Raw genomic sequence first — 27,714 nt, 5'->3', positions numbered from 1 at the left:
CATAGGAAAAGTATTTAACGATGCGCCATCTATTAGCTTTTTTCGACCTTGAGTTTGAAAGAAGTTAAAGTAGTAGTAAAAATATTGTTTAAGGAATCTAGCATTTGCTTAAAATCTTGAAAATTATACAATTAAATAATTTGATGCTTTAAAATTGTTACTTTTAAATGTATTGTTTCCATTAGTTTATTATAATTATTTCATTAAAAAAAGTAACGAAAATTGATTGAGTCATTCATTTTGTGTTGACGTATTTCGATTCCCGGATTATGACGTCACATGAAGAAGAACTATCGAGTGAACACTAGAAAGGTGACAGGGTTGCTCAAGCTACTATTTATATTATTTTTTTGATTAAATTAGCAACTTTTTTGTGTAAAAATACATTTATATTACTTTAAAAAATTGTGGACTATTTATATTTCTATTCAAATTGTTGGACAAACACTAAAGTTACGGAATAATGTCTACTCCTGCTCGGAGACGACTTATGCGAGATTTTAAAAGGTAAGTATTTGAACTCGACTTAATTGCTAAATAATTATACTAGCTTTATTTGATTGCTTACATCAAAATGAAATATTAGAATCTAGTGAAATTTGAGATTAACTTCATAACAATAGACCGAAATTTTTGTGAAAATTCTATTGTTAACGTCTACTATAAGCAGTGCAAATTTCGTTCTGTTTACTAAGCAACATTTATGTTGTTCTTATGAGAATTGGCAGAGATTTTATCCCTACTGTTTTTCTATTAACATTTTACTTTGTGAAACGTAAATTATATAATATTTATTAATTTGTTTTGCAAATATTATTTTGTGATGTGCTTGATTGCCCTTAAAATTATGGGGTCTGAATATCTTGCCATTTATTTAATTATAAAGCGTTATTTTGTTACTAATTGATTTTCCTGAATAATAAATATTCAGTTTTGAAATTATCCAAAGTAAATTACTATAATTTATCTCATGTTATTGGCAGTTATTATTTATGGATTGTAAAAAGGGGTAAGTTAGTATTAAAACAACAGTTGTAGTTGGTAGATATGCCAATATCCTTCTAAACCCTTATTCACTAGTTTTAATTATTGTACTAATAAATTTCTTATTTCATGTTCGTAGTCAATTTTGGCATTGATGTGTTTGTTGATAGGTATAATAATAAATTTTAATTCATTTCCTGATCTGTTAAACATTATTTAACTTACCTTTGTTTGTTTTTAAACTTAATTACATTTTTTCTCCTGTAGCATGTCAATCAATCTTATGCGCTTTAACCAATTCCAATTTTTTTTATTGGTATAGTAAAAGGCTCTCATTGAGTTTTTATTTCTATTTACAGTGAAAACTGTTGAGGAAAGTTTTATGTAATCAACTAAAACTGTAAACAGAAGAAAAATTAAAGTTTATTTATAATTTTTTAAGTAGTCTTTTAAATTTAAAATTTTTTCAGTTCAAAGCTGGGTATCAGACTTCTGTTAGCCAAATGTGCAATTATTTGAACTTTGATTTGGATCACCCCTACATTGTATCATTTCTGATCGCACTAAAATTGAGGATATTGTTACTCATAATGAAAAACAGGCACAAGAGAGAAGTTGCCAAAAAATTGTCTTCCAATGACTTTTGACTGAACCTAATTGATGTTCACAAAAAATTTATTAAAGTAAAAGAAATTTTTAATGATAGAATTTCTCTCCACTTAGCTAATTGAAAAGTACCAGGACTTTTTTTTGATGCCTGCTGATATCAACTACAATCGCTAAAGCTTACTATTGATTATTTTGGGACTATTTCTGTATCTTGATCTTTCTCACCAACTACAGTGACAAAGGCGCCAAATGAATTTTAAACTTGTTAGGTATCTTTTTAAAAATAAAACCTGTACAGGTTTGTTTTGTCCAGAGGGGGTTACAAATTTGTCCCCATTTGTGATGTTTTTTTAATAAATTTCATGCATGTTGCTGTCCAGAAGTTGCCTACTTTTGTCAAATTTTTCTGCTGTTGATAATGATGCAGAAATCTCCCCAATGATTTAATGCTGGTACTAGTACAGAGATCGTCTTTTACAATTTTGTAAGGAAAAAAAACCCAGTTCTGTTGATATAAATTTCAAAAAATACTAATTCAACAATACTTGAAAAAAGTTTGACTGGTAACTTAATAACTGGTCCGTCTAACCTGTTTGATCAGTCTGCCTAAATTATACTTATCAGAGTAAATGGGATTATTTGTATTGATGAACCCCGTGGCAGAATCACGGCGACGTTGTCGCAGAAAGTTACTGAGTTCTTGAAGAAAGATTTTTCTTTTGGGAAGTAAAGAATTTTTTTTCCCTGCAGAAATTTTCGAAAGATTTTATCTTTTCTTCAGAATTATATTCAAAAGATACCTTTCTCGCAAATCTGAGTGGGGAAAAAAATGCTTTTTCTATTCTCATTTGAAAACAACGAAAAATAAAGATTAACGAAGTAAAAAATTTGGTTTCCTTTTATGCAGAAAAGTTTGTTCAAATTTTTTTAATACAGTTATTACTATCGATTTCCACATAGCTTTAAAATCAGATACTTTTAACATGATATTATTTATTACAACTGAATCTCAAACTGAAAACGCGCATTTAGTACCCCTTTTTTGAAAAGTCCTATTTACTGCTACGGATTTAATGATTTAATTTTTTTTTAATGAGATGGTGATTTACTAAATGCGAAAAAAGAAATAATTGGTGTGTTTTGTACCTACAAAAGGCGAGAATATAGCCCGTAATATTAGAACAAAAATATTAAATATTTAATTAAAAAATTATTTTATTTCATCTGAAAAGTTTTTTTTTTTTATATGAAGTAGATGCTTTTGTTACTAATATGTATATTTGTTTTGTTTTTTTTAAAGTATCTTGCAGATAGATATTAGTATTAGAGAGGTATGTCGCAGAAAGCCCCAAAAAATTCTGCCACGGGGTTGATAAAAAAGCTTTGATAATGATAGTGCACATTGTTTTTTAATTTCCATTACTTCTAAATGTGTAGTTATTAAAGGGGGATTGGAATAAATCAATCTACAAGGCTTCGCCCCGAGCTCATTGGAGCTCGCCAACCCCGCTAGAACCTTCGCAGTTCATTTCGGATTGCTCTGCAATCCGATGCTCGCTTTGCTTGCTCATTGGATACGTTCTTAACGCCTAGCTTTTGTATACTTTTTTGAACACTGAAGTTCCGAAAACTTTTCACTGTAGAAAATTCTAAACCTGTGCATTTCAATATTAATTTGAAATTGCAAACAGTTCACATATTTTTCTTAATCACACTATTCTAAATTTCAGTTGTTGAGAAAAGTAACTGTTGTAAGTTTTGTTTTAAAGTCTTTCCCACCAGAGGGCTAAAACCATGTGTTGTAAAACAATATGAAATAGTACTGAACGCCGGATGTAAAGCATCGGCTTCGATGAAGATAATTTTGTGAGAATTTTTTTGATAATTTGGTGAGAATTCACCCGATTAGACATATGATGCTCACCACGTGCTCTTGCGAGCCGAAGCCTATCAATTAAAACGTATTAGCGTTTTATATAATATAGATAACCCACATGATGCTCAATACGTGCTCTTGCTCTCCGAAGCCTATCAATTAAAAATGAAAACTGGTGCCAACACGAAAAAAGAAATATCATCGGTTTTATTGATACATACGTATTAGCGTTTCATATAATCTGTTTTCAATACACAAGATTAAGTGTGATTGCACATTTTTAACTGCATGCTTGTGGCAGCCATTATAATGATTCTGGGTTTATAACGCTTTGAATATTTCTGTATTGTAATCTACTCCTAAATTATCGCTAAGCTGGGTTGGAGTTTTTGCCAGCAAAAAGGGTTTTTTGTCATGAAAGTAGTAAAAACCAACTTTAACTGATAAAAGCTGACTTAAGCTGGTAAAAACCAACTTTAACTGGTAAAAGCTGACTTAAGCTGGTAAAAACCGACTTAAACTGGTAAAAACCGACTTAAACTGGCAAAAACCGACTTAAACTGGTAAAAACCGACTTAAACTGGTAAAAACCGACTTAATGGTTAAAACCGGCAAAAAAACAAATTTTCTGAATTGTTGGTTAAATATTACTACAAAATACTTGAATCAAATTTAATTCAATCATAAGGAATAATAATTTTGATACATTACATGAGAAAATTATTTTTAAAATATTAATAATTAATATAAGGGTAATAATTTTTAAACGATTGAAAGTTTTTGACCTCAATGATGCTAGTAAATGGTGGCGTAGTGTGCAAAATTCTTGTGAAATTTCCAGAGAATTTTGTGAATTAACGTCTCATTTACACTCATGTCGTTCTAGTAGTCTGAAAGAGTGTTTTCAAATTTTTCATTTGTACATTCTAAAATTCGAAATAGGTTGACTGTAACTAATGTTCTGTTATGCTATGTTCAGACAGCACAAATTGTATTGTGATGATGAATAAAGTACTGAATTTGCTCAAATTTAAAAAATTGCATTGATACTTGCATATTTTAATTAACTACACATGTTGATAGATATTTTATGCTTTAAATTATAGTTATATTAATTTAATATAAGTTCATTTCACTGGAAAAAAGAGAATAGTCACTAATTTTCCGATCAATAATGTTTTAAGCTACTACAGGGTTGCCACTCCACAGGGAGAACAGGGAAAACCTGGAAAATACAGGGAATTTAAAAATCACCAAAAATAACAGGGAAAATACAGGGAATTTTTTTTCTAATTTTTGTCTTTTAAAAAATGGTGACCACTCAAAGCGTAATCTATGGGATGTTTAACCATGATATTTCAGCTATACTAAACTATTTCATTTACTATAGCATTATTTAAGTATGATCAGCTGTTTTTCCAGCAATTAAAACTAATAAATATAATTAGCTGAACAATAACTCACACAAGAGCCGAGTAATTGTTGTTTTCTCTTAATATATTGTGCATAATATGTACAGGGAAAACACAGGGAATTTTTTTTCTATATTTGAGTGGCAACCCTGTACTAAAATGATATACTAATACATTATGATTTATTTATGGAATAACAATTTTGTTAATTTTTTTAATTATATTTATTTGTAGTATATATTTCAATTTTAGGAATAATTTTGTATCAAAAATGTGTTTTTGTCCTCTCATGTTGGAAAATATAGTTTTTTGCCACTTTACTTGGCAAAAACCTATTTTTGCTATGACGGTTTTTACCATGGTTTTTTTCATCTGCGGCAAAATCTTGCTAACCCTGTCGCTAAGTCTTGGTGACTTTCCGCTTTGGCCCGCGAGAAACTGAAGTAACATCACCGAAAGGGACCAACTCAAAAAGTCTAAATTGTAGCCACCCTCAGGCAAACCCTTGCATGTCTTATATATATTTATATATATATATAAAATTTGAAAGTTCAAAATACTTTCCATGTCTTGGCGATTGGAGTTGGTGCAACAGATCCAGATGTAAAAAATTTCCTTCTGTATTTGCGCAGAGCTGATAAAAATATTTAATAATAATTTTAAATATTTGTATTTGAATGCCTGCTTTTAAATTTCATTTCATCAGTCCTGTATAATATCCAAAAATAAGCTTGTTTAAAGAAAGTTGATTTTTTTTTCGAATTCCCTAGGAAAAGAAAAATTTATTTTTAAACTTTTTTCCAATGAATGCAAATGCTATTTAAAATTGAATTAAAATCATTCACCTTATTTAAAATCGCATATTGCAATTCCTATTTACACAATTTAAGATCTTGCATTGTGTTACCTATTTTCACGGAAATTAAAAACTACTCTTATGATTAGTGTTCAAGTGACTTAAAAATTATACATTGAAATACATGTTTATGCGATTTTAAAATTAAGCATCAACGTTTGTGTTCATGTAATTAGAAAATCAAATGTAATAAAAAAATGGAGTGAATCAATATAGAGTTCTATAAAAGTAAAACATTTTTTTTAAGAATCTAGTTTTAAAAACAAATTTCGCCAATATGAGATGACGAGGAAAGGATTACATCTAGTAGTTACAAGAGAATATGTCCAAAATTTCTTATTCTTAGGTCTAAAATGTAAATTTAAAATTTTTTCTAGCAATTGGGGATAAAAACACTTCATATAAGTTTCGGTTGGAAATTAAAAATATGCTATAAATCTTATTTTCCTCGAGATTTTGGGGGACCTGAATTATTCATTGTAATTATTTTTACTGTTAACATTTCTAAACTTTGAAATGTGACTATGCGTTTTTTCTCCCTCTCCGATACGCGAGAAAAGCATCTTTTTAATATAATTCTGAATAAAAGATAAAAAAAATCTGTAGAAAATAAAAGCAGAAGTTTTTACTTCTCAAAGGAAAAAAATCTTTCTGCAAGAAGTCTATAACGTTCTGCGACTATGCCGCCACGATTCTCCCATGGGGTTCTTGGTACTTTTCCATTTTGCTGCTTAAGACATAGTCATCACAGCAAAGTCACCAGATGCAGGTAGATTCAGCTGGTTCTTATTTCTTTAGGTGACAGTTATATTTTACTGTAACAATGACTAATTTTTTTAGGTGATTGCTTTAATAGTTGAATTTACTTGCATTGACAAAAGGGAAAAAGTTTTCAATTTATATAAAAAAAATTGTAACTAATATTAATATGTGATTACAATGACGACAATGATTTTTTAAAAAAAATATGTTAAGGTTGGTCTGGGGGTGGCATCGAATTATATCTTTCTCGTTGTACCCCTTCTACTTTCTTGTGATTGACTATGTGGTAGACATCCAGGGATCTGTCCAGGCCGAATTTACTACCGTTTACCGGTACCTTCACAAATTCAATTTTAGGTAAAACGGTAGTTTCACAAATTCAACTTTGGAAAAACGGTAGTTTCACAAAATACTTTTTCTTAAAATTTTATTTTTGTATCCCTTAGAAACGATAAATCTATATTTTTACCATGTTTTTGTGTTGACTTTTTAATATAATTTTTAATTTTTCACAAATTATGTCAAAATTTTCACAAAATAGGTACCTTTCAGAAAAACCTAGACAGACCCCTGACATCATAACTCAGCATTTATTTTGGCATGAATAGCAATAAAATTTCTTTTTTTTATGGCTATAATGTACTTCTCTTAAAGTAATAAATAACCATGAACAAGATAAAATTTGCATATTTTGAATTAAGTGAGTCAGTATCATAAGTTTCATTTAGTTAAGGCTGTTTCTAAAAAAACTAAACTTAATACTTTCTCAAAACAACTCTAAAAGTGGAAACCTAAAACAATTAAAATAATTATTGTTGGATTTCTTGATTCTTTAAAAATTCTTAATACAGTACAAAACCCGTTATCCGGAAATCGGAAAACCAAAAAACCGGAATGAAATTCTATAAATTTTCCTGCCATTTTTTTCAAGAAATTTTTTTTGCTCATTAGATTTTAGTATTTTTCTTTCTTTTTTGAAAGATGTTTACCTTACCATCATTTCGGAAATAATCATTAGTGTATTACTTCATCGTTTTTTCTTCTTTTTAAGATTATTTCCAAAAAAAAATTTTTTTAGTTGGGTTTAACAATAAAAAAAACGGCTTTTTACAGCGATTCAGAAAACCGGAAAAATCAGTTATCCGGAACAGCGATGGTCCCGATCGTTCCGGATAATCGGTTCCCTACTGTACGTTTATATAACTTCATTTTTTTACTAGTTCTGTTATATTAATGATAAAAGTATATAGGTTGCTATTACATGTAATTAATTTTTTTAAAATCATTGTTAAGCATGAAATTTGCTTATGTATTGAGTGTTATGCATTTCTTTCTGTAATAAATCTAACCATTTCAGCAAAATTTGCTGAAAGCTAAGTTTTGTAATGAATTGACTTATTTTAATCGCTTTCAAAAATTTCAATATATGAAACAAAATATCTTTTTTGCAGACTTCAAGAAGATCCACCTGCAGGTGTCAGTGGAGCTCCTACTGATAATAATATTATGATATGGAATGCTGTTATATTTGGGTATTTATAATTGATTTATTTTTTACTTTATAATTATTTAATCAAAACTTACTATTATCAGGGGTCTGTTCAGTGTAAATTTACTACCGTTTAGTGATACCTTCACAAATACAACTTTAGGAAATACGGTATTTTCACGAAATACTTTTAAAAACAGCAAGTTCTCGTGCTAGTTGCAATCTATGGAAAAGAGCTTTTCTGCCAGCTGTCTTTTACAAAAAGGTCAGATAGTGCATTGTGGTAAGCCTAACTGGTCGCTTACGCCATATCAAGGCAAGCTTCTTTTTTTTCCACTGAGTTTTTAATAATGAAACGATGATCCCTTTATTAACTTTCAGGGTGTGTAGAGTTTTTTAAAAAGTGCTTAAAGGTGCTCATTTTCGTTTTTTAAAAGCCCTTAAAGGTGCTTTTTTCCGTGGGTGTTTTTAAAAAGTGCTTAATTTTCCCTTTTCCGAAATGTGATATTTTTCTTCACCATGTTGATTTTCGACACAAATTATGCAAAAAGACATTGTCCTATTTAACATTTTCACAATTTAACCCCAATCTATTTCGGTTTACCGCCGGTCTTTAGTGTGTGAAACACCGTTTGTTTTACATGTTTGATGAAATACTTGCGGATCCGTGCTTGCGTATACTGAGCTGGATTAAGTGGTAAGGATTTTTGACTGCTACATTTGCAGGAGATTCTCAATTTCAGACTTCATTTTCCACGCTCTGTAATAGAATAAAAAAATATCTTGAATTTTTGCTGATTACGGGGACCAACTAAACCTAGTCAATTTAGTCTTCAATAGAGTCTTGTCAATTTAGATTTCAATAGAAAATTTCATTTCTCTTGTTAATTTCATCATTTGTAACACGCCATCGTCTTCGTCACTGTAAATAAAACCATCAATTATCAAAAACTTGCTAACCCTGTCTAATTATGATGGTTTTCAAAGTGCTTACAAATATTTTTTGAGTGCTAAAAAGGTGCTTATTTTTGGTTGAAAAGTTTGGCTATGCACCCTGACTTTATAGGAAGTCTAAATTCGAACATTATTCTAAACATTTGAACGTTATCTTAAAAACTATTGTAAATTTATTCTATCAGACCTTTATTTTTTAAGAAAATATTTTTTTTCTGCGAAATTTTTTTTGTATGACCTAGTCGAAAATGTTCTCATAATGAAAATAACTTTTAGTGCTAGTACTGTTAGATGCATGTTTTTTTAAAAATATTCAGGTTGAAATTTAACTATCGACAATGATTTTATGGGTTTTTAAATTTTGGTACAATTTTAAGACCAAGGTTTTACAATAGCAAAATTATTTTTGAATATGAGGGGAAAAGTATACAGAAATTTACCTGTCATAAATAATTTTTATTTATAATGACTATTTTTGAAAATATTTTCTTACTTAACCATATTTTTGTGTTGATTTTTTAGTATAATTTTTAATTATCACAAATTATGCCTAAATTTTCACAAAATAGATACAAAAAAAAAAAAAAAAAACTTAAGACAAACCCCTGATTATATATTTTCTTTGCTGATATTAAGAATTTTTTGTATTTTTCCAAAATGAATGAAAGCAGACTAATTTGTTTTTATTTATATCGTTATACATATAACATAAAAAGATAACTTTTCTAAACCATTTTTCATTTCTTATAATAAGCACATTCTTGTTGACCTGACAATCATATGGATTGGCCTGAAACCATTTGAATTTACTCCTTAATTAACAAAGAAGAGAAATTTCTTTAGTTTGCATAAAATTTTATACTTGTAAAATGTTTCTTTAGCTTTATGCGCTGCTGTTATTTTTTGGTCATTTCTTTTTCATTGTAAATTATTTTTTATTTTTCATCGCCAATTATTTTTACACAGTTTTATTTGCTAATTTAGTCGCTTGCTATACTTGGAAAATAATTAGTTATATCAACATTAACAAAAATTTTTCAACATCAAAAATTTTACATTTTGTTCTGGAATTTTTTGGGTATTTAAATAAATGCTTGTGACGTTGTATATTTCATTATTATTTTTTCAATCCAGAGCTTGCTCCTTGAGTATTTTGAAACCTTGAAATTTGTTTTCCTCCCGATTCAGTTTTCACCCTTGATCTTTGTGTTAACATTTATTATCTGCGAAAACACAAAATTCAACCTTAACTCCACATTGGCAGCTTTATTGCCATTTTTAGCTAGCAGAAAAAATTCGTCAAAAATTAACGTAGAGTACCTTTAACTACAATGTCCTTTACAGACAAAGCAGTCCTTTACATACAAAGCAGCTCCTTTAACTACTATGTTTATTTATTACTTTTTCTTAGTAATATCCCCTGCCATTGTTACACTTTTGACTTTTATTATTTCTAAGTTAAAGCATAGTTAAAAACGATATATACATCTATCATAAAGTAATCTCTTGATACCACCTTACTGCACAATTTCATGTTGGCCATAGGTTGTGCATCCCAGATATTGAGTAATTGAGCAAATTGATAAGATATAAATTTTATCCCATCATCAACCGAGTCTGTGAAACCAACTTTGTCCGTATGTAGTGTTATGAGAGAATAAATAAATAAATTTTATCCCACTGGAATAATCAACCGAGTCTGTGAAACCAACTTTGTCCGTATGTAGTGTTATGAGAGAGTAAATAAATAAATTTTATCCCAATGGAATAATCAACCGAGTCTGTGAAACCAACTTTGTCCGTATGTAGTGTTATGAGAGAATAAATAAATAAATTTTATCCCACTGGAATAATCAACCGAGTCTGTGAAACCAACTTTGTCCGTATGTAGTGTTATGAGAGAGTAAATAAATAAATTTTATCCCACTGGAATAATCAACCGAGTCTGTGAAACCAACTTTGTCCGTATGTAGTGTTATGAGAGAATAAATAAATAAATTTTATCCCACTGGAATAATCAACCGAGTCTGTGAAACCAACTTTGTCCGTATGTAGTGTTATGAGAGAATAAATAAATAAATTTTATCCCACTGGAATAATCAACCGAGTCTGTGAAACCAACTTTGTCCGTATGTAGTGTTATGAGAGAATAAATAAATAAATTTTATCCCACTGGAATAATCAACCGAGTCTGTGAAACCAACTTTGTCCGTATGTAGTGTTATGAGAGAATAAATAAATAAATTTTATCCCACTGGAATAATCAACCGAGTCTGTGAAACCAACTTTGTCCGTATGTAGTGTTATGGGAGAATAAATAAATAGGTTTTATCATTATGATAGTGGTAATTAAAATGTTAAATTTAATGATTTTTAAGTGTCGTAAAATAACATAGTAGTTGATTTAAATTATTTTAGTTTAAATCATCACATTTTTGTTTTTATAGTTTTAAATAATATAAAATATTTTATGTTAACTTACTTGTGATCAATCTATATTTTTTTAGAATTATTTAAATTACAAAAGGGAAAATCACACCAATAATAACAAATTAAAATAATTATAAAGAACAATAATATGTATTGAAAAAAAAAATTAATGGAAGGAAGACAATTTTTTATATCTTATTGTAAGTTCTTTTTTCGTTGTATGATTTCATTTGGAAAAATTGATCATTAGCTTCGTTTAGTTTATTAGCTATATTTTTATATCATTAGCTATATTTTAGTTTTAATTGAGAGTCTGCTCTTAATCTGTTTTAGAACCATTTATTTTATTTTTGAATGAAATATGCTATCTTCCTTTTTAAAACATGAAATTCCTTTTTAATAATTTACTGAAGTATTCGTACTCCTTGTTGAAGTATAAATTTTTAGCACTATTAATTTGGTTTCAATTTTTATTTGAATAATTAAAGAACTTGAAATCATTCAATAATTACAAAGTTTAAAAAAATTTTTAAACTGTGAAAATATGATGCTAGTAAAATTCTATTTTATTTTAAACATTTAATAACGATGTGATTTAGATTTAACCAAAAGGTTCTTCACATACTACATCTGTTCATATTTTAAAAATTGTTCATATTTTTCAGGATTGTTAAATAATGGCGAGCAAAAATTTTAGTTCGTGTATTTTGATAGCTGAAATTTCATGCCCTGATATAGCACATAGTTTTTCTTTTTCTCTCTGACTTGGAAAAAAAATTTTTTTGATTGAATTATTGTATAGTTGGATATTTAAAATTTGATTTCTTAGAAACTATCAGGTCTTTTTTTTTTTTTTTTTTTTTTTCCCCCTTTCAAATTTAATATTTTGCCATTTACAAGGCTGCCAACTACTATGCTTTTTGCAAAATATTTCATAGTGATTGATGGACAACAAAAAACTAAGCCTTTTAGAATTTTTGGTAATCTTGATACATTTTAAAACCTTCACCTAAAAATATTTCGTATGAACTTTTGAATCATTACATGTTGTGGTGTGGAACATAACTTTAAGTCAAATTAACAAAACAAAGTAGCATACATTAAAGTAGGAGTGTACAACCTTTTTGAGTGAGGAGCCACTTGCACAGCAGGTCGACTATTGAAGGGCCGCACACATATTTAGTCATGTGAGTGGCAAATATAATTTTTATATAAACATAAGTGAAGCACTAATTATTTTTTTTTTATAAAAAAAAATGAGTAACATTTTTTCAGAAAAAGGAATTCTTTTAATTGTTCGGATTTATTTAAAAATGAAAAAACTAATACTTTTTCTAAAAAAATTTCTATTTTTATCAATAATTGACATATCAAAAAGGAAAAAAAACTCACAGAATGAAATTGTAAAAAAAAGTGCTTAATCCTTTTTAAAAAAATTTATAAGGTTTTAAACAAAACCATTTTAATATAAAATAATATTCAATATTTATTTGGTATTATACTTCAGATATTATATCTATTCCTGGAATTATTAAAAGTTTTATAAATTTTGAATAGGAAACTTTTTCGCTTTTTTATTTATTTATTTATTTACCTAAGCTACAAAAAGTTTAAATTACAAACAGTGAGCAGTTTAAAAATTCAATTTTTCCTTCAGCTTTCAAATTTTTCGGGTTGTAATAATATTGCATTAAAATATCTGGATTCTTAAATACGACGTAGAAATGTATGGCGCTAATTGCCACAAGACGAGGGAAAGATAACATGTTTACGATACAACATGTGGAAATAAAAAGTATCAAAAAGTGATTTTTTAAAAGCGCTATTAGAAATTCGCGTGTCGTAATAACAGCGTAGTTAAAGCAACATAATCGTCAAAATCACGTGGAAAAACATTGCGATAATAGCAACAAAAAAAAAAGTAATTATTTAAATGCGTGATATAAAATTCGCATGTCATAACGAAAATCGGGATTTGTAAAACCACAAGCGAATGCATCGCAAAAACTGCTGAATAAATTATTGAAATATAACTTGGATTTGCAATGCAATCGGCAAAAATTGATAATTTAAATGTGCGATTTGAAACTCACGTGTCGTCATTATATCGTCGTAAAAATACGGGAAATTCAAAAACACGTGAAAAAGCGTCGCAATAACTACCATTTAAAAAAAATCATTCAGATTTACGATGAAATTGGCACGAATTAAAGCACGTCAAAAAGTGATCAATTAAATGTGCGATATATAACAAACGAGTAGTTATTTCATTAAAAAAAAAAAAAATGCATCAGGATTTTAAAAACCACGTGGAAATTGGTAGTTATAAATGGGAAGAAAAAAAGAGGAAAAAGCTATTGAAGCATCAGTTAAAATTTCGGATTTAATCGACAAAAATAAAGCAAGTTGAAAAGTGATTACTCAAATTCAAAATTCGTGCCACGTAATGTCTTACTAAAATTATTCGATTTTTTAAAATCTTGTGGAATTTCATAGCAATAACCGTTGAAAAAGCGATCGAGAAACAACAGATTTACAATAGAATTTGTTCAAATTGTCATCAAAAAGTGATGACTCAGATGTGCGATTCCAAAATTTTCGACATTTTTTTATTTTTCAAATAAATAAATAAATAATAATAATCATTGATTTCAAAAGCTCTCGTGGGCCACAGGTTGTGCACCCTTACTTAAAACACAGATTTAGCTACCACTAGAAAAAAATTTCACAAAAAACTTAGAAAGTTGGCAGCCCCGCATTTTAAATTGCTTTCTTTAAAATTATGTAAAAATTTGTATGCATTACAATTTAAACATTTTTCTACTGTTATTAAATAAAATAATAAATAATTATTATAAAAAACTTTTGGTGGAATTATCTTTATTTAAAATAATTTTATAATTGCTTGCAAAAAATTTTCAATTCGCTTAAAAAATCCTCGAGATATGATGAATTACTCAAAAAGTACAATTAACATTAAGATGTTCTAACTTTCGACAGCTCTCCTCTCTCATAATTTGAGGTTAGTAATCCAATTCCGTTGAATGTTTATTCAGAGACATTATGATCTTGTCTCTGAATTTGTAACTTAAAATATCGTCTGCACTAATTAATTAGCATATTTGAAGTCACTCCCATGAATCACTAAGTTTGAGTCCTAGTACCTGAAAATCCAATTAATAGATCAAGGTGTTCCATTTTTATTTGTTAATTAAAAATTTGTGAAGATTATTAGAATTATATTTATATACAAGTTTTTGGAATTTATATACCCTAGTTAAATGAAAATCAGCTTTTTTTTTTTAAAAAAAATAATGAATAAATGGAACAAAGTAACGCTTTAATTATAGAGAAAATTATATATTTTCTTTAACGTATAAAAAAAAAATTGTAGGCATTCCATTTTTTCCTGCAGTTTAAACAGCCTTAATAGTATAGCCTTTTCTTCATAAGTGGTTTCTAAAGTGAAAAATATTTTCATTTCTTGGATAAACTGTCCCCCTTTTTTATCTTGGGGTATTTTTAAGCAGCAGTTTCTCCTCGCGGCGCTTTATTTTGCAATTTATGAAGATAAAAATAGTAAGGGTCGTCGAAATTGCCTTGTGCAATGTTATTTTTTCTCATCACCTCTTCTTCGAATGACACTGCGTTTTATTCGATGTTTCATTGACATTTAATTCGCTGTTTTTATCATTGTGCGAAGTTTTATTGCTTTGCTTCATATTTATGACAGTGTTCTATTAAACTAAGAGAAGGGAATTAGGTCTTGGTATCCCGATATGTAAGCTATATTTATTCAGTTATGTAATGCTTGAAAACACGAAACTAGGTCGTTGTCAGCGAAATTTTTATGCATTTTTTTTCCTTTTCAATTTTTCATTTGATACAATTAGTGGGGAAAAAATTATTTCCGAAAAAAAAAATTCATTTTTTGAAATCTAAATAAGCCAAAGGTTGGTGAAAATGGTGATTTGTTTAATGCCCTTACTTCTTATGGAGACGACTGGTATCTATAGTCAATCGTTTGCGTCAAAGTTAAGTCTAGGTGATTTATCAGAATTTTAATATCGCGATATATCGGTAGGAAGATATCTAACTCGCGATATATCAGAATGTTTTGCAAAATTTAATCAATTTACATTATTTTTACATTTATGTGCATAATCGTTATGCAACATAGAATATAATACTTTATTACACGATAGCATCGTATTCGATATTTATCGTTGCTAATAATGATCTCGGTATTATCATTGTCTATAATTGTTGTCTGTTCAATGTTTATCGTAAAACACAGTATTCGCGAATTATTTTTAGAATATTTTTTACAAATACCGTTTTTGCGACGCTCATAAATCATCTGTATTTGCCAAGCTCACGAATCTATGAGATTTCGATCGGGTTGATTTTCGCCCAAGATGATTTTTCTGTATATCTTTAAATTTTGTTAAATCGCATCGAAGACATTATAACTTCATTTAGGGTTCATCTCACAAGTTTCAACGTAGGACAAATATATTATTTATATAATAATGTAGCAAATAATTATAAATATCATAATTCCAAATCTCTTTTATATTTAACTAATGGCTGTTTGAATGCGAATTGCTATGAATTTTGGTTACAGAATTAACGTTTTACAAATTTTTATGAAACAAGAACTTAAGTTTAAATTTATGATATATAATAGGTATTGTTATTTAAAAGTTTTAAATCCAGCTTCTATCTAACATTTTTATGTTAAATAAAAATTAAGGATACTTGGAGGACCCCTTTATTTTTTAACCTTTCTCAATCTTGTGTGTAAATTTAGACTTTCACTTTTAATCACTATATAAGCGGAATTGTTTTATTTTTTTGAAAATCGCTTCAAAAGTAATAATTTAGCATTTAAGTGAGATTTTTGGGTTATTATTAAAGCTTTCTCTATTTTTAAAGTATGGAATATTCCCCCTTTTTTTTATTTCTTTATTAGAAATATGTACAACACCTGCTTCGTGATTCTAATGATGGCGGATAAAAATAATTAATTTAAAAGTGTTATTTTATATTTTAGTTTTTTGAAAAAGATGTCAAATTACATCATAGAGTAGATAATCTTTTAACATGAGCCGTAGTGGCTCAGGGGATAGAGTGCTCGCCTTTCAATGAGGTGAACGGGGTTCGAATCCTAGCGAAGGCTTATTGATACTAATTCCGCACTCGGCTTGCACCGACCGCAGCGCTAACATAAAATATCCTCAGTGGTAGACGAATCGTGGGTTAGAGTCCTCTTGCAGTTGGGCTAACCGTGTGAGGTTTTCCTCTCCATGTAACGCAAATGCGGGTTAGTTCCATCAAAAAGTCCTCCATGCAGGCAAATATCTCCTTATACTTGATCCAGGAGTTCCCCTGTCTTCTGAATTGAGTTCAAAATTACAAGGCTACGGTAAGTATTAGTAGACGGTTATAAAATTAAAAAAAAAAGAATTTTAACATGACGGTGCTCGCTAGTAATTTTAAGAAGGAGAAAAAAATTTATGTAGACAAAAAAAAAAGGTTGTTTACATCGTTTTATTTTACATTTAAAATATTTGTTTTCTGTTTGATGATTCTTTTTACGAAAAATAATTATTTGTCTTGCCTTATTGGTTGCTGAATTTTTTTTTTTTTTTTAACGAAACATGCGTTGGTGTATGATATGTTTTTTTCAAGTTTAAATCAATACAGCTCGCTAATTTATGACTCGTATTACGTAGTTGTTCTAAGTCCTTCGTTACACCCGATGTCATTACGTAATGTGTCCTTCCCCTCATTTGGGTTCTTTGAAAAAAAAAGAAATTTAGTTCCACTTGCCTTTGTTTTGTTTCAAATCCCTTCGCACAATATTTTCACTCCAAGTTTGCGTGCGAGGTTGCGTCAGTGTTTAGTCTTTTTCTTGTTGAATGATAAAGATTCTGATCTTAACCTTGCTAGGTTGCGTTTTTGGCATCATGCCCTTTCCTTTCTCTCTTTACTAAAAATCTACTTTACGATTTAAATCAAACCTCTAAAGGTCGTTGATAGTGGCATTTCGAATCTTTTCTCCCCCTTCTTAGACCTTCTTTTCTCTCCCGTATGATGTAACTTATGTTCATGTCTGCTTAATAAAATGATTTGAATTGAAGGAAGAAAAAAAAAGTTACATAATTTTGGTTAAAATAGATATTGCATCTAATGAATACAATAAACGCTAAACATCAACTAAGATTTTTATTGATCGTTTTTTGTAAAATCTAATTTCAGTGCTGATATTTTTGTTTTAAAATTTTATCTTGCATGCCAAAATATCGATCTGTGCAATTGTTTAATGAATTTCGCGAATAATTCAAAAAAATTTAAATAGTTGAAAGATTTAATATTTATAAAACGGTGATTATTTGCATTAAATCTAGTTTTTGTTATAAAATGATTTATTTTTAATAGTTCATATTTAAGTTAAAATAATTTAATTCAATTAATGAAAGTGATTGTTATTTTGAATCAATGAACTTTAGCTTAGAGCTTATTTATTATGCTCTATATTTAGGTCTATATAGTTGAGTTTTCTTTCAACCCAATACAATCAAACCTGTCAAATTTACCACTCTAAATTGACCTTTATTATCAACAATTCAATATACCTTTATCATATGTGGGGATGGGGAAACCTTGTAACTTGACCACTTGTTTATATATCTATATGCATGTAAGTTGACCAGGGGAAAAAATTCTTGGAAAACTTTCTTTGTCCTGAGATGATGGTGCTCCGGAAAAATTACGGATTTTTTGCTAATTGCGATCCGGAAGTTTCCGGAAATCCAAGGTCCAGAAGTTTCATGAAATAATAGATTACATTTATGTATAAATATTCTTGTATATTTTAATTAGAAATATTAGAAATAGAATTTATAGTCAAATTTTTCATTTATAAAAAATATTTTTTCTGGTAGAATAATAAATGTGATTAGAGATAGAAATAAACTTATACATAATTATTTATTTAAATTATGCTGCTTATAATTTAATTAGAATTTCTTGTTTTGAAAATATCGATGACTTAAATTTATAAAGACATTAATTTTTTGAAATGTGTCGTTAATAATTTTACTCAAGAAATTTTCAGGATTCTTGAGTTTGGCTCTCAATTTGCCATTATGTTAGGCTTTAAAATTTCACTCATGAGGTAAAATACAGCAACAATTAAAGGCTTTTTTTTTATTTTAAAAAAACTAATCAGTTTATTAAAGGTATAAAATAAATTGTAATTCGTCATAGTAGTCAGTTTTGTTTCTTAAAATGTATGAGCTTAAAATAACATGTAAATATTTCATTACATATATTTATTTTGATTGGTTTTTAGAAATATGTGACTAACATGAGCAGAACTCTATAAAAAAAAAAGAACTTTCTTTTTAAAAAAAATTATAGTTGAATTAAATCAATTTAAAAAAAAAAAATCAAATGATTTAATCATCAGACCTAATCATGCCAACTCTGATATATAAATAGTCAGAGTTGACAAGGTTTAGGACAGAATGGATTAATCCATGGTTTAAACCGTCCTGTCCAAAACCTATTTACTCAAATTATGTCACTATTTTCAAAAAATATTGTGAAAAATTAAATTTTAATTTTTGAACAAGAAACAAAATGAAGACAAGTTTTAGTTTTATTAGTTTATTATTTTTTAGTTGAAGTATAAGGTATTAACTTTTGTTGTTCAATGAACTGTGGAGCTTCAAAAGCTATAAATCTTTTCCTATCATATTATATTATTTTCCTTGAATAAGTTAAAGCAAGTAAGAAGATGTAATTATTATGTGTGCAATGGTTACGCATGTAAAATTTTTACTTTTTACCGATGTTTAAGGTTTTGGACACTTTAGGGCAAGTTTAAGACAATAAAACCAAAGTGTTCAAAAACCAGTTTAGGACATCCAAAACCCCAAACCTGTAAAATGTTGTAGTATTTTGAGAAAAATTTCTTTTGTATACTTCTATGTAAAACAATCGAAACCTACTAAACAGTTTATCTCTTTTAATACACTCCTGATTGCTTTCCTACACAAACAACCAGTTTTCTTTTTATGGTTATAAAATGAAAAACTGCTCTGCAAATAATTTGCCAAAGTAGCGGAACGGCTAAAGGATTACAACACTTTTATTGTTAATTTATTATCGAGCAGCATTTCTGAGTATTCTTTGATTTAAGATCTTAAAAAAATTAGTTGGTTAATAAGTGTTTGTCACAAATTCCATTCATTTCGCATTCTTTATATTATTATTTCTGATGAAGTATTTATTGTTATGTAGTTAAAGATTGATAAATTCTAATATAAATGTTTACTTTGACTAGCCCTCATGATACCCCATTTGAAGATGGAACTTTTAAATTGACGTTAGAGTTTACGGAAGAATATCCTAATAAACCACCAACAGTTAGATTCGTGTCGAAGATGTTTCACCCTAATGGTAAAAATAACTTTTTTTTCAATGAACTATTGTATTTTTATGAAAGATTGTTAGATTTAACAATATTTCATAATTATTTACATTAAATGGCAGTGCATAATTTACAACACATTTCTAGCAAAGTTGTTACTATAACTTCTATCTTTCTCTCCATGTGTTTATTTATATTAACAGAAAAATGTTAAATATAGCTTTTAAACTTATTAATATCACATTAAAATATTTGGTTTTTTAAAAGCGTGTAAAATTTTGTTGCAGCAACCACTGTAAAAGCGCTCCACTAGAAACAACATAGAATTTGTGCAAATTGAGTTCAAGAAGAGATACTCAAATAGGCAATTGTTCAATATATTTTTTTTTAGTAATATTTTTTTTTACTTGTGTTCATAAAATGCTCACACCTCTAGCAGGTTGTGCATCCCTACTATAAGTGTTTATCTTTTGCAAGACATATTTGTGTAAGACATCCTCATTTTCATCTTTAATCACCACGAAACCAAACTGTCAATCAAATCCTCACATACCATACTGTTAGATTTGAGTGGATATTTTCAGTTGTGACTTTTCAAGTGGATATTATTAAAGGACAGACTAGAGTTAATGTTTAGATTTTTCCATGTAAATGAATTTTTTTATATTATATTTTTAAGTTATCTTTTAAAATTTTCAGTGTTCTATGTCTTAAAATTTAAAGTTAATGACCTAAAACTCTAATAGTATATTACAGTACAAGGGAAGAAACTGACAGTTCACACTTACTCATACTTTTGTTGGATATGCACAATGTTTATGGGGTCCTCAAACCAAAAAGTTAAAGAAATCCTGGTCTAGAATCCATTTAAAAAAATTTTAGTTACCTAAGGTTGAGGAGGAATGTGACTAAAAATTTTTTCAATTTGCCCACTTTTGATCTGTGTGTTACTTTAAAAAAGGTTTTAAATATTATAACTTAAAGCAATTTTAATGATACAGCACATTTTAAATTTATATGCAAAGCAATAGAATTTGCTGACAGTAATTTTTAATGGTGTTTTCACTGAAGGTTTTTTTATTACTATTTATATTTGCATTGTTTAAAAAAAAGTTTTTTACTAATCATTTATGATAAAAAAAATAGTTTTTCATTCTAACATGAGGTTGATCAAATCTTGTCATATTTTTTGAAAAAGATAAGATATTACATTCAAGATTAATCTTCATTCCATAATAATAATTCCTATTCCACATTCGTAAGCAACTTTTCGACTTAAATTTTAAGTTCACTATTTTGATTTTTTTTTTTTTTTTTTAATTCTAGAATATCATGCTGTTTAATGTTGATGCTAGATTTGGTCTTTCGAATATCATTCTATTAAAATAAATCTTTCAACTCAGGAAAAACTTTTAATATAAAATGTGTATTACAATGAATTAATTAAAAATAAGTTTAGGTAGTTAACGAATGTTGAATTTTTAAATAAATTGAGTTTTGAAAAAATTGTTTTGATTAGACTAGTTAAATTAATTGGGCTATAATATATCTAATACTTTGTTTCTATTTGTGTTAATTCAATAAGCAAAATAAGTGTTATCATACATAATGATGCATTATTTCAAAATTTTTTTCATTTGTTTTAGTGTATGCCGATGGTAGTATCTGTTTGGATATTCTTCAAAATCGATGGAGTCCAACTTATGATGTATCTGCTATATTAACCTCTATACAGGTATTTTTTTTTGTCCATTTTTTTTTTACTTTGTAAATTAAAATTTGATATTTCAAAAATTATTCATGTATATTGTATTTGTTTTAGGCATTGATTAAAAAGTTTAATTTTATTCTACTTAAAGCATAATTTATTTATTAAAAGTTTGGTTTAGATTTTAAACTTTAAATAATGTTTTTTAAAAAAAAAAATTCTCCTAAATGTTTTGTTCTTATATTTGAAACTCTGATTTTAAATTCTAAAACACTGGTTTACATTTTTAACAACACATTAAAGTTTAAAGATTTTGTAGTATGTTACATCACTAGTGTTTGCTAGATGTCTGTGTTTTAAGTTATGTTTAATTATTTAGGTTATTGCTTCAAACAATTGCGTACTGTAAGACCTTTAATAATTTTGAATCCTTGATAGTGTAGCATGCATTCATTGATTTTAAAATTGTTTTTTATTATTTCATGTTTCCAAAAAAATTTCCTTTGTTAAACCAGCGGAAAAATTTTTTTATAAAGGAATTGAATACCAAAAGAGTGATTTTTTTTTATCAAGAAAAAAAATATTATATTCTAATACATTAGTAACATTGTATTAAACAAGGTCCCGGTTTCCACATCAAATTTGAAAGCCTCTCTAAATATGGAATCAGTATATGCTAGTCATGTATTCAATCATTACAGCTTTACAAAATTTTTGTTATTTGAAATCATTTTCAGTCAATCTATGTAATTGACAAGATTCTTTTATCTTTTTCAGTCTTTACTTGATGAGCCAAATCCAAATAGTCCTGCAAATAGTCTAGCTGCTCAGCTTTATCAAGAAAATCGTAGGGAATATGAGAAGAGGGTCGCCACCATTGTGGAACAAAGCTGGTTAAATTTTAGTGAAGGTGAAGAAAAGGAACCCAAAAAAGATTCTTAGAAATAACCCATTTTTTAGCTCTCTCTCCAACCAACCGAGCAAGATGTCCTGTGGTTCCGCACTTAGTGCTCTTTTGTATGGGTGTGGCCTTGTGTGCTTTGCAATGAACTGGTCCGAAACCATAAACTGTAATCGACATTTTATGCCGTATGTGACCGCGTTGCAGGTGTCTGCAAGGTCGTGATTGTGTTTATTGTATATGTATTTCGTTTGCAATGTGGAAAAAACAAAAACCAGCTTATTTTTTTATATATATATATTAAGGTATGTTGCAGTACCCTTTTATCCTGAAACTTTTAAATACTCATCGTTTTGTATATTATGTTGTATTTTTCAATATTAAGCTTGATAAATTAATTTTATTTAAAAAAGAAAGTTCTCTATGCAAAAAACCATTGTACATTTTTGTGTGTGTAAAGATAAAACTTATTTGTTCTTTCATGTGCATACTTTCTTGGAGAACTGTGTGTAGCGAGTTATTTTTTTTCCCTCATTGAATTTTTTTTTTCTTTTTCGAGTTTTACTTCTTAGGTGAATGTGCTTCTGTTCCGACTGACAAATTAGTCTAGTGTACATTTATATTCATAGAATTAGGTATCTCATAAGTTTTGTGGACTAATATAACAGGACTGCAATTTAATATCTTGGTGCGCTTATTTTAGGAACGTATATGTGTGATCAGTTTCCTGCTTATTTAAAATTTGAAAGAATAAAATGCTTTCTATATATGGAATGTTAGGTTACAAACAAGCTCAATCCATTTTGGTTTGCTTGAAAATACTTTTTCTAGCTGTCTAAAAAGTTTATCCCTTTCAAATTTAAAATTTTAGATTATTTATCCACGAAAAATTTTTTTGTTCAGCTATTGATTTATTCGTGGGTTATGTTTAAAAAAAGGGAGGTGTTCCCTCTATTTTTTTTAGTGAACAGAGCTTTATTTCTGAAAAATATAGCGATAAAACCAATTTTATTTAATATTCCAGTTTTTTCAACCTATATTCTAAATTTTGCAGATACCATTTAGGTTTTCTATTAAAACTAATGAACAACAACCTTTTTTCTTTATATTCAAAAATGTCTGATGAGAAATTCTAATTGTTGATCATAGTTTAAAGTCAACCTCCATAAAAAATATTTTAAAAAAATTCCTCTCCTTTAAAATACCTGAAAATGAATTGAGCTGGTTTGGAAACTCAAAACCTCATAATTTTGTTCTTACATAGGATTTCATAATTCTCGGCACCAAAATTGAATTTAGATTTGAATTCTAGACATTGATTTGCATTAAAAAAAGTATCCATCTTATGCAACATTGAAAGCTGTGTTAATTGTACAATGATTATAAAGTATATGTAGATTATATCTCCCTTTTTCAAAGAACTGAATGTATAGAATAACTATTTCAGTATTAATCTATTTAATGTAACATTTTTATTCCACACTTTATTTTCACCAAGGTCAACAGCTGATGCAGGAAGGCTAATAGTTCCAATAATGTGATTTGCAATGGACTAAGTCATTAAATTGTATTAAAAAATTGAAATTTATCAGAATTTATTTCAATTATTCTCCTAATACTGTGATTGTATTATATTATCTCACATTAATGTCTATCAAATTTAATGCAGTAATTTTAAAAATTGAGAGATTTTTGATTGTATAATATGTCCGTTTCATAATTTCCAAATGTCATAACTGCATAAATAAAGCACTTTGTAAATCAATTGATGTTCATATTTTTTATTATAAAAATTTAAATATTTACAACCATAAATAATTTTGTTGTTTTAACAGTGAACAATCAATATTTTATATCTGTTTTGGCCTCTGTGGTAAACATAGATTGTAAAAAGCTGTTTGGTCCCAAAATGCAGTATTTTTCCATCCACACCAACCCTGTGAGAAAAAAGGAACTATACTTTAATCATGTAGGTATTTAAGGATACTCATTAATATTATGCTGATTAAAAAAGTGGTTAACAATTTTAAATTGGAAGTTTTTTGTATTCTTTCTTAGAAAATTATTTTGGATAAATAAGTTATGCTAATAATTCCAGTGATGTATATTGAATTCTCAAAAAGCAAAATTATAGATTTTTTTTTTTTGATAGACTTACTGCAGATATTTTCTTAATTGTAGCCACCTCTATATTGCTCATGAATCTGTTGAAAACATGGTATCCAGATTAGACTAGAACACTTCTAATTCCTTAAGTACAGTGCGCAAAATAAAAAAGACATTCCTAAATTACTTTTGATCTAATGATTAAATCTTCATGTTTTAAAAATGAATCTTAATAGTTCAAAGGGATGACTTCAATTATGCTACTTAATTAGTGTAGACAATGTTTTAAGTTACAAGAACATGGATTTTTTACCCCCTAAATAGAGAGGATAGCCACAATCTTGGAAATATGGTCCCAATAGTTTGGACCTCTTAATATTCATTTTACTTTTTGCATATCTCTAGAACCTTTTAAGAGAATTGAAAAAATTTGTTTATCCATAATAATCCCATTCAGAAAATAGCTTTTAGTAAATATTAGTTATTTTATTTAATAACAGTCTAAAAAATTTTGAATTTTAATAGTACAAGTAGTATTAGTACTTTAAGTAAAAAAAAATTTGATTATTTTAAAAAATGTAATTTCACATGACAAAATACAAAATTTGATTAAAATCAGTCGAATAGTTCCTGAGAAATTGAATTTTAAATATAATAATTTTTTTTAAAAATCAGATTTCTCAGGAACTATTCGACCAATTTTGTTCAAAATTTTTATTTTGCCATGTAAAGTAAACTTCTTCAAAATGATGCAAAAAATTTTTGACTATTATTGAATAAAATAATAAACATTTACTAAAAGCTATTTTTTGTATGGGATAAATCTGTATTTTTGGAAAAACAAATTTTGTAAATGTGTGCAAAAAATTTTCAATTCGTCTAAAAAGTTTTCAAGATATATCGAAATATGCAAAAAGCAAAATTTACAATGGGGGCTCAAACTTTTGGGACTATGTTTTCCAGATTGGGGTTAGTATTTTGGATGTCAGAAATCCAAGTCCAAAAAAAAAAAGGTATGTTTAATTAGAGGAAGTAAATTTTTGTGTCTGATTTTGTAACTTAAAATATTGTCTGCACAAAATAATTAGCATATTTGAGGTCACTACCCTTTAAACTATTAAGACGCCAAGATCTGATCATTAGATTGAAAGTTATTCAAGGTAGTCCGTTTTTTATTTTGCACACTGTACATAATAATCCTATCATAGTTGTAGGTTTCATAAGTCCTAGCACATAAGTAAGTATATAATTGGGTAACATGAGTAAATAGTTTTGCTTCGATTAGTAATTTTAAAACGTATGGCTGTTAAATGGCCTCATGTGCAAATAAATTGATGTTTTATTTTGAATTCGGTATATTTTGAACCTCACCAAGAATTGCAATTTAAATACTCTGAGTCATAACTCAACTTAAATATTCTGAGTTATTGGTTGTATTTCAAAGTTTAAACGAAAACCAGAAATAAAGACAATGTTTTTAATGTGCTAAAAGATAACATAAATGGGCAATTTCTATAATTGCTCCCAACCAACAATTAAAATGAAAAAAATAATTAACTTTTACTCTTTTTTTTTAAGCAGTCAAGATAGTAAAAAGTCAATCGACAGAAATGTCCCAATGCTCCCTCTTTTCTGGATGTGGTGTACAGAAAAGTCCCTAGTACTTTAAGATATTTTTCTTATAATTTTGAAGCAATTTCTTTATACAAATAACATTTTCAGACAAATAATTTAAATTTTAAGAAATATCTTTATTTTGCGAATCACTATCATTGAATTTTATTTAATCTATTGTTTGTGGATTAAATCAAGAATAAGTATACTTTAAAAATTGAGAGTTTAAATTAGTTTTTGCTCACTATTTCCCTAAACCTGATAAAGCTAGACATTTTCTCTCTGAAAATCTATAAAAATATGAGCTGTAGAATAATATATCACGTAATTATAAAGAACATAAGATGAGAAAACTGAAATTAAATATTTTTCCTAAATTATGGAGGCACCTAAACTTGGCTGATTTATTGCATATTTAAAAATTCCATAACTTATGAAATACCCTTCAAAAATTGCCATTTAAATATATCTAAGTGAACTACTTTTAGCAAACTGAGTGAAACAAAATTTGCTTTCTCTACCAGCATATTATTTTTGACTCTTAATTCAGAATTTCCAACATGAAATTTATCTATTCTGCACAGTTTTGACAAAATAACGGCAACACTTATATGCTAACAGATTTTTTGATCTTTCTCAAAAAAAATACTTCGATAATCATTTTACTAATTTAAAAGTGTTGTTGTTGTGAGATTTTCTCATACTTATCAATGAAGTTGAAAGCTTTAAGAGGTTTGAAGGACCGACAATAAATTCCAAATGAAAAATAAAGTTTTGGAACACCATATGTCAAAAAATGTAGCAATACATTTGTAACTTCTGCAATTATTTTGGTTATTATATGCAATAGTTGCACAAAATTTTGGGAACGTAGCTTATATATTTATGGACATTTTTATAAAAAAGTAATTTTTTTGTCAAACATTTTCATGCTATAACTTAAAAAATATTCCATAAAACTAATTACAAAATTGTTGTTTTAAAATTTGAGAAAAATTTGTTTAAAACTGCGCAAAATATGCATATTTTTTTATACTATGCATGCACAGAAAAAATTTTCTTTATTTTGTGGCAAATCGTATTTGACAACCGATGAAAAAAGTCTCATTTAAATAGTTTCATTCAATTTTCTAAGTAGTTTTTGTGATTTTTTAGACTAAACAAAGCTTAAAACTGAGGGATTTTCCGCAAATTTCATTTTGTAAAATTAAACAAGGTTTAATTAAAATGACGCTGGCATTGTTTAGGATCATCCCCCATAAAACTATCTTTTCGCATGTTTTCTTTCTTTATACAATCATATTTTGGTGTATGGACGTTTATTGTAGTTATCATTTATTATTTTTGTCTAATGATACAAAATATTTGTAGAAAACCCCTTCATCATTTTGAGTTTCTTTTAAAAACTACTTAGAAAATTGCTTGAAACTTTTTAAAGTTTTAAAATATGCACTACAAAATTATGAAGATAAAAATTTAACCTTTTTCCATGTATGTGCAGTATAAAAGAACTACTTTAATTCCTTTTTATCACGCAGTTTTCCACAATTTTTTTTTTTCAAATTTTAAA

At 27.8% G+C, this 27,714-nt stretch overlaps 2 protein-coding genes across 2 annotated transcripts in view; one reads left to right on the top strand and one right to left on the bottom strand.

Annotated features, from left to right (window-relative positions):
• The first annotated feature begins 16 nt into the window (after positions 1-16).
• Ubc6 (ubiquitin conjugating enzyme 6) lies at positions 17-24,189 on the top strand. The gene is made up of 5 exons (XM_043046634.3): positions 17-507; positions 7,951-8,031; positions 19,729-19,844; positions 21,462-21,550; positions 22,301-24,189. The coding sequence occupies exons 1-5, from the start codon at positions 464-466 to the stop codon at positions 22,463-22,465; spliced, it is 495 nt and encodes a 164-aa protein (XP_042902568.1). The 5' UTR covers positions 17-463; the 3' UTR covers positions 22,466-24,189.
• Ufsp2 (UFM1 specific peptidase 2) overlaps positions 24,186-27,714 on the bottom strand; it is a 26,329-nt gene continuing 22,800 nt past the window's right edge. Inside the window, exon 13 of the mRNA XM_021148653.4 lies at positions 24,186-24,361. Coding sequence (XP_021004312.3) covers positions 24,275-24,361 — 87 coding nt within the window. The 3' untranslated portion in view covers positions 24,186-24,274. The remainder of the gene's footprint in view (positions 24,362-27,714) is intronic.

This window comes from Parasteatoda tepidariorum, chromosome 10 (assembly GCF_982258835.1).
Source record: "Parasteatoda tepidariorum strain Cologne lab strain chromosome 10, Ptep-v5.0, whole genome shotgun sequence".
Classification (NCBI taxonomy): Eukaryota; Metazoa; Arthropoda; class Arachnida; order Araneae; family Theridiidae; genus Parasteatoda; species Parasteatoda tepidariorum.
The sequence above is the reverse complement of the archived record's forward strand: the minus strand, read 5'-3'. Positions and strand labels throughout refer to the sequence as shown.